Source organism: Triticum aestivum, chromosome 4A, assembly GCF_018294505.1.
Source record: "Triticum aestivum cultivar Chinese Spring chromosome 4A, IWGSC CS RefSeq v2.1, whole genome shotgun sequence".
Lineage (NCBI taxonomy): Eukaryota > Viridiplantae > Streptophyta > Magnoliopsida > Poales > Poaceae > Triticum > Triticum aestivum.
The window spans coordinates 101,717,045-101,724,709 of NC_057803.1; the positions used below are offsets into that span (position 1 = coordinate 101,717,045).

The following is a 7,665-nucleotide window of genomic DNA, read 5'->3' on the forward strand; positions in this document are numbered from 1 at the left end:
AGACAAAGAGAGGACAGAAGTCCAAGTGCATTTGCACAAAACATCTCGAGATGAGATAAATTACAATCACAACCTTGGAGGTGCTTGTGCAGATTGCCAACTGCCGCCGATCTCCACCACCCCGACAGCGCCACCGGAGATAAGAGAGACAACAAACCTTCATACCCCGGTCCGAAGAAGCACCATCGTGGACAAAGCCGCTTTGTGAGCCGATGAACTCGCCCACGGCGAACAGCAGAACCTTCTTTGATGTGGCTCATCGGCCGGGGAGTGTCCCCGTGCCCGTCGGACTCCAGATCCATCGTCTTCACTCGACCAAGTCGCAGAAGAGCACTGAAACTGCCCGTTGCCATCCATTTGACATGCACCAAACCAGCCCTGCTCAGGCCAACGCCGTCGTGCCCCGAAGAAAGGACAAACGCTGATCCACTACATCCTAAATAAATCTCCGAGACTCCAAGACAGTGTTGGAGCACGCACCATCGAGACAACGAAGCCGGAGAACACAATTCCAAAAGATGGGGTCACCGCCGCTGCTACCACATTCGGAAAACCTAACATCGCCGGTCCGAGCGACCTGCAAGAGACACATGACGCCGTCTCCTCGCTCCGCTGCGAGCAGCCTTGTCGAGATGGAGGGAGCCATGGACACCTTATTCGTTGGAACGATGTTGTTGCCTCCACTAAAACTCCGCCGCTGCACAAACTAGACCCTAACCTATCTACATACCGTAGCCTAGCACCGGGGTCCTCCACTCCATCCGCTGCCCGAACGGCAGACGAAGGGGGGAAGAACCCACAGGCTAGCCGGCGGTGGATTTGTGGGATCTGTTCTCCTCCCTCGGTTTTCACGAGAGAGAGGAGAAAAGGAACTGCCTTCCGCAGTTGCCGCGGCCTTCAGCGGTTTAAACACCGCTTAGCTTCGTTGGACTAAACCATGCTCTCGCAAGAACTGGCGGCACAAGTAGCGATCATAAGCTAGGTTGAAGCAGACAAACAGTAAACCATAGACAGTCAGTACAACACCTTCAGTCTGTTCACATCATGACCATGGCTGCAGCCTGCAGCCTTAATTGGTACAGAATAAAGCATGCATATAATAAGTTAACAACACACGCACACACGCCTCACATTACGTAGTAGTTTGGGCAGTTACACTGGATTTCCGCTACATTCGCTAATCTCACGATCTCTAGCGTGGCTATCTTACACGCCCTCGTTTGGGCCAACAAATATATGTACAAATGAAAGAATATTGTACAAGTCAGCCCCCAAGAAGGCCCACCGGCAGTGGTCAGTGACTCGGGCATTGCAACTGGCTGAGCCTTGCGTTGAGAGCTTCAATGTATGAGCGCAGTCGGTGTCGGTCAGATCTAGTCAGGGACAAAGGCGGGTTGAGGGCAAGCGACGGTGCCTCGATCAGGAGAAAACGCAGCAAGCATATTGCCTTTGTATACCGCGACATGGCCACTGCTGCTTTCCCCATCATCTCGACAACCTGCAATCAAGACCAGAAAGAAAACAAAATGAGCGGGTGGACAAAAGTCGTAAAAAACCAACTGCTGTTGGTTCTGGGATGGAAGAAAGCATGCTTGTACTTACACCACCATGCCTTCCATATTCTAGTGCATATTGAAATATTAATTCAACCGCGTCGGGCATTGCTGTAGCATCTGCATGCATTAGCTCACTATCAGCACAAAAGAAAGTCCTACAAAACAGATGATAATGGCTCACGGCCCCAAGCAAGGTACAGTACCAGGTATCTGTCCTACAGTGCTTGCAAGTTCTTCAGCATGTTCAACTTCAGTGAGAAACTGCCTTTCAATCTGTGTGCATTCTTCATCAGCCATTTGAGAGTTTGCAAGCAAATGGGGAGCGTCAGTATCAAGCCCCTTCATAGTGATATCATGCAAGGGACTCTCTCTGGCAGCTGAAGCCGCATAGGAATTGCATATGTGAATTGCTTGCTTCCAGGTCGCAAGAATAATTAGCTGGATCGAGAATGCCTCTAAGTGCCTGCCACCTTTTATCTTCAAAGATTTTTGGGTGGTTGACCAACAAGACGTAACAAGTTAGAAGTCACATAGATAATGCTCACAAAGTTACTTTAGGCAGATCAATGTGATAGAAAAACATAATAGTTTGCCGCAGTAAGAAAAGCACACAAACATCTGAACAAAAAGTTCCAACATCTCAAAAAGTTGAGATGAAATAAAATAGAAGGGAATTAAATAGGAAAGCAAGGAAACAAAGACTAGAGAGTCATCAAAAGGACAGACCCAGTGCATAGAAGCTCCCACACAAAGACTAGAGAGTCATCAAGCATATAAATTTACCTCTTCTTTGACCAACTCCACTATGGTAGAAGCATACTGCCCCAATAATCTAATCCTGGTCAGATAATCAGATGGTGGTTGATCCAAGCCATCACTCATGTAAGCAGATCCATGTGAAGTACCAGATATCGGAGAACAATGACTGTCCAAGCTACCAGTTCCAGCAGACTGTTGCCTGTTTATCGCGGTGCCATTTATTGGCACTGGTGCACTCAGAGCAGCTAAGTTTGGTGGTGAAACAGAAGGATTCTCATATTTAGCCGGTAAATTGCGCTGTAGAGAGGCACTTGTTGAAGAAGAGGATCCTTCCGCATGTCCAGACACAAAGACATATTCCTGATCTACAAACTCTAATGAATCAATGATAGGGGAATCTACATTACAAAGCAAAAATAATGAATTCAGTAAGAACTATTCGCAATGATTATGAAGAAATGTGTGATAATCACAAGAGACTTCGGTACCTTCTGGATGAACACCTTTAGCACCACGTCCTTCACCAATCTTGCTTTCTTTGGTCCTTTGACCAGGATGGTCCAGACGTTGACTGCTAGGTGCATAATTGTTGCCCATGATGTATCTGGAGAACAGGCCTGTATGCTTCGACGGACTCTGGCCTGAAGTTTTATCCAACTTTTTACTAGTAGCAAACCCATAAGATTTCATTGGGGCATTACTCTCAGGAGCAGGACTCTCCTCCTGTCCAGTTGACAGATCTAAAGGAAAAGGCATACAATCTTCTTGAGAACTTTGGCCCGAAAGCCTCGTTGGACTGCTTTTAGTGAAGGGAAAGCCATCTCTTGTGTCTGATGGTGTCCGACTGCCAATGCACTACATAATATCAAACACATTGCATGATGTGGTATAAAGATGGTAGCACAAAGATATTACCTCAACATTCTCTCTGGAGCATGTTCAGAGAGAAATGGATGGTTCACAAACTCTTCAACTGTAAGGCGTTCCACTGCATCAATTACACATATTAGAACGGTACCATTAATACTCCTTAATATTCCCTCCGTTTTTGTTTACTCCGCATATTAGCTTTGGTCAAAGTCAAACTTTGTAAACTTTGACAAAGTTTATAGACAAACACATTAACGTATACAATAACAAATCAATACCATTAGATTCATTATTGAATACACTTTCACATCATATAGATTTGTATTGTAATTGTTCATATTTTTTTCTATGAACTTGGTCAAACTTTATGAAGTTTGACTTCAGTCAAATCTAATATGCAGAGTAAATAAAAACGGAGGGAGTATATATCGTAACAGATTGCATAATGTGCTTTAATCTTTTTCTTTTGAACAATTCATGATGTTCAATGATACACTGTACATGGTTACCAGTCACTACTGTTAATTATTCATGAAGAAAACATGCAATTGTGATGACTTTAGAACTTAAAATTGCACAGGCAAAAAATAGAAGTGCATTAATAAACAATTATCCTCCTCTGGTACAGCCTAATTCACAACTCACATGTTGTTATAATAGTGTTTATCTAGCAATAATTAATACTCTGATACAATTTATTATTTTGCATGGTAACTATTAAGGAATAAATGAGTCAGTAAATCCAGGAAGGGTGCAAATGGAGTCAAAGAGAAGAAAAAATGGCCAATTACAATGCCACCCAAATTTACTTTTGAATGGTACCATTCATTTTCGACCAGATGTCTGTTAGGTCACAGTAATACTTCTGAATACTTCACCCCACCAAGTAGCAATACTTATGCCAGAAAAAAAACAAGTAGCAGTAGAATAAATAATGACATGAGGAACTGCCTACTGCTTGCATAAAATTGTTTCTGTATAAAGTAGAGACAATGATTTGTACCTGAACTGATTCGCAGTAACTTTCTGCACAAGTCAATGCAATCATGGCTCAACTCACAATCAGATGGAAATCGTAATTGACCTGACTTTAGTATGTTTTTCATCAACTGATAAAGTAATGATAGTTTCCATTAGCACTTGTAGGCACATACTATTTCAACAATGTAGAAGAAACTATATCATATTAAAAATGAGATAAACCTGGATTTGACTATCCCCGTTAAAAGGTGGAGATCCAGTAACAAGTTGATATAGAATAATACCAACGCTCCAAAGATCTGCCTGTTCTGTCAGAAATCGAGCATGAAACACAGAGTCAAGAATAGGTACAGTCGATCACAAAGCCCACACAGAAACAGAAAGAAAAAAAAAAGGTCCGACCTTTGCATCATACTTCTGAGCTTGCATGACTTCTGGAGCCATGTAAAGGGGTGAACCACAAAGTGTTTCAGCTAGACCAGAAGGTTGCAAAAATCTGCTCACGCACACAAATACAAAATGAGTGAAACTGAAACAGATAAAGTATCAGACGCCTGACATACTGAAGTTATCCGATAGTTGACGACTCATTCACCCATTATTAAACCCACTTGATCAGCAGCGTGCAGTGAAAGCCGAGATGCGAGTTCATGAACACATGCAATTTGCAAATGTTACAAAAACTACCTCAAAATGAAGCAGATGTAACTTTAAAGGTTGCAGCTCTGTTTTTTCCTTTTTGTCAAAATTATTGCAGACAAACTTTGTATGTTGCAGAGGTTTTCTTAGAAAATGTGGGATATTTTTCTCCAGCAATAGCACAATATCAATTCAGATTATAGGAGTTACTGCAGACATGTTGAGGGAACTTTTGAACCCGATACTGCACATTTTTGCTAAACTAGGTAAAATGGATCTACCAATGAAAGATGCAAGTCCATTAAGTGTTAGGAAAGGAGTGGGTTAGATAGTGTGCTATTTCGCAATTGAAACAAAACACTGACCTATTAGTGCAGGATACACATCAGTTAAGAAAGGAGCAGATCCGTTTGGCCATGGCATGGTGTCTATTCCCAATATTCTGGTCCACATCAGTCGACATAGCGCTAGTCGCTCAGGAAAAGAAAATCAAATAACGGTGAAAAACAAGCAGAAGCTGGTGGACCCCCACAAAGAAATGTGGCAGCAAGAAAGAAAGGCTGGCATATGTCATTCTTATGATATGTAGCATGATAGCAATTTTACATGGCATCCACTAGAACAAAGATTTAAAACAGGGATTTGTGATTCAGTCCACTAAACCAAGGTCATACGAGGAAAGTAGCAACTAATGTTCTTTTCTCCGAGAATGAATGAAATAGAACAGAAGTAACTCACTTTGCAAATCCGAAGTCAGCAATCTTCAATATGGAAGTTCCATTATTTGAAACAAGAAGAATGTTCTGTTTGGACAACCACAAAATTTATAATTCAATGGTTTGGTAAAATTATCAAGCAACCGTATTGAGAGATTGTATTTCTTTTGCCAGACTCTTGATCACGGAATACGCAGAGAAATGCAAACCAATAGTTGACAGCGATGACTGACCTGTGGTTTAAGATCCCGATGAACCACGTTGCTTTCACGAAGCTTCTGAAGACCACATGCTGCAGAAACAAGAGATTATGAGCAAAGCACAGAACATGAATAAACCATGGGAAGAGACGGGAGATGGGGAAGATGCTTGCCTAGCTGCCGAATAAAATGCTTAGCAACACTTTCAGGAACCCTTTTATGCCGTAGAAGATAGGCGTATAAGTCACCACCTCGACAATACTCCAATATGAGATATATCCTCCCACCATCCTGAAAGACATACACAAGACATATATCACTTCATAATCAATAAAGAAAAACAGTTATTCTTCTGGAACCTATGTGGATAAAAACTAAAATAGTTGAAAAAATTGCTGAATCTATGTGGATAGTACTAGGAGAGGGGGAGACATCAAGTTCAAAACTATCATTTGCTTGGTTGTCTACCTACCGAGCATTCCAAACCAAATCGAACTAGAGATCGTCATCAGCGGCTCCCAATTCTAGGCATATATCAGGCTAATACTAATAGACAGCAGACAATGACATAAAAAACAAATAAATAAAACTAACAGATCGAAAGCAATTGCGCGAGAGACAGGCAGAGAGAGAGAGGAGGGAGGGTACCCTACCCTGATGGAGTCGTGGAGCGCGATGATGTTGGGATGCGTGATGCGGCGGAGGATGTCGACCTCGGAGAGGAGGCTGTCGCGGAGCTTCGCGCTGAGGCGGTCCATGGCGATCTCCTTGACGGCCACCTCGGTGCCCCGCGCGACGTGCTTCCCCAGCCAGACCTGCGAGTAGGCCCCCGACCCGATCGGGCGCAGCAGCACGTAGTCCCCCACCCGCCGCGCGCCCCCGCCCCCGCCGCCGCCGCCGCGGTCCTCCATCGCCCGGCTGCTCGGGGGTTCTAGGGCGCCGTCGCGATTTACCCGTCGAGGCCCCGCCCGGCGCCGGGGGAGGAGGGGGCTCGAGATTCCTTCCGCCGCTGGGGGAGAAGCAACCGTGTTGGTGTTGGTGTTGCTGCGGGAGCGGAACAACGGGAAGACGGAGCAGAGAAGAGGAAAAAGAAAATGACAAGGACTTGTTCACTCGGCGGCGTGCGTGGTTTTAATGGTTATCCCTATCCGCTGCCCTCGCCAGATTCCCCAGTCTTTTGCAAGATTCTCCCTCCCGGAATATCATATCTCCGCTTCTGCGTCATCAATCATGTTGCTATACTACTATTGTATTTTGTTTGTTTTCCTCTAAAAAGTACTCCCTCTATTTCGAATTATAAGATGTTTTACTGTAACCCTTTAAAAAAAATGTTGTACTGTAACCCCAAAAGATGTTTTATTATTGTATAAAAATTTAATGAGATGTATATAGACACGTTTTAGTGCGTGTATATGTCTCGGCTATGAATTTGGTCGGAATCGTGTGAGGTGGACGGAGATGTGTATACCGGACGGATGATGCGTCGAGCGGGGGTCAATTGCTGCCAGGAAGCAAACACGACGCCTCACGTCATCGCTTGCTGGTTGGTGCTCCTGCTGCTCGGCACGTAGGCCACCCGACCAAAAGCACTCCAGGTTTTAACAAGTGGCACACAGGAACGGAGCAACATATTCATACAAGAAGACTTTTTCAGATGGGCCAAGAGCAGGAGCACATAGAATTGTTGCGAAACACAAGCCGGCTTTACACGGTAGTGGAGTAGTTGCCACGCACGTTATGTTACAAAGCATACATACATGCCACCTGACGATGAGGCCGTCGCACCGCCGAGCGCTTCAACTTTGCAATTTACAGGAGCACTCCTCACCTGCTGGTAGACTTCACAATCGCCAGATACAGATCTGATGGACGACACCAAGGAAAACTGCAGTTTCATCACACCAGAAAGCAAAGCAAGGGCCTGCCAAAAGTCAAACGGTAATC

General features: G+C 44.3%; 2 protein-coding genes across 3 annotated transcripts in view; both read right to left on the reverse strand.

The window, feature by feature from the left end:
• Nucleotides 1-1,007: 1,007 nt before the first annotated feature.
• On the reverse strand, nt 1,008-6,834 carry LOC123085404 (serine/threonine-protein kinase ATG1c). 2 transcript variants are annotated; one of them, XM_044507039.1, is made up of 13 exons: nt 6,375-6,834; nt 5,895-6,012; nt 5,755-5,813; nt 5,544-5,608; nt 4,569-4,662; nt 4,389-4,469; nt 4,189-4,294; nt 3,231-3,303; nt 2,804-3,159; nt 2,340-2,680; nt 1,760-2,033; nt 1,603-1,673; nt 1,008-1,498 (listed from the first exon to the last, which is right to left on the reverse strand). In XM_044507039.1, exons 1-13 carry the CDS (start codon nt 6,630-6,632, stop codon nt 1,295-1,297), a joined length of 2,100 nt encoding a protein of 699 aa, XP_044362974.1. In that variant the 5' UTR covers nt 6,633-6,834; the 3' UTR covers nt 1,008-1,294. The 2 variants fall into 2 exon arrangements, with proteins under 2 accessions (XP_044362974.1, XP_044362973.1); XM_044507038.1 differs by having other exon boundaries at nt 2,340-2,713; nt 6,375-6,826.
• A 518-nt stretch (nt 6,835-7,352) lies between these two features.
• The window catches only part of LOC123085405 (digalactosyldiacylglycerol synthase 2, chloroplastic), a gene marked incomplete in the record, with an annotated part of 4,357 nt that continues 4,044 nt past the window's right edge, over nt 7,353-7,665 (reverse strand). The window contains 1 exon segment of the mRNA XM_044507040.1: nt 7,353-7,665.

Coding starts and splice junctions, on each gene's coding strand:
- LOC123085404 (XM_044507038.1), bottom strand. CDS start 6,632: ATGGAGGACCGCGGCGGCGGCGGCGGGGGCGGGGGCGCGCGGCGGGTG. Junction 4,663..5,543: donor GCTGACTTCGGATTTGCAAA/GTGAGTTACTTC, acceptor GTGCGTGAGCAG/ATTTTTGCAACCTTCTGGTC. Junction 4,470..4,568: donor CTCAGAAGTATGATGCAAAG/GTCGGACCTTTT, acceptor CTGACAGAACAG/GCAGATCTTTGGAGCGTTGG.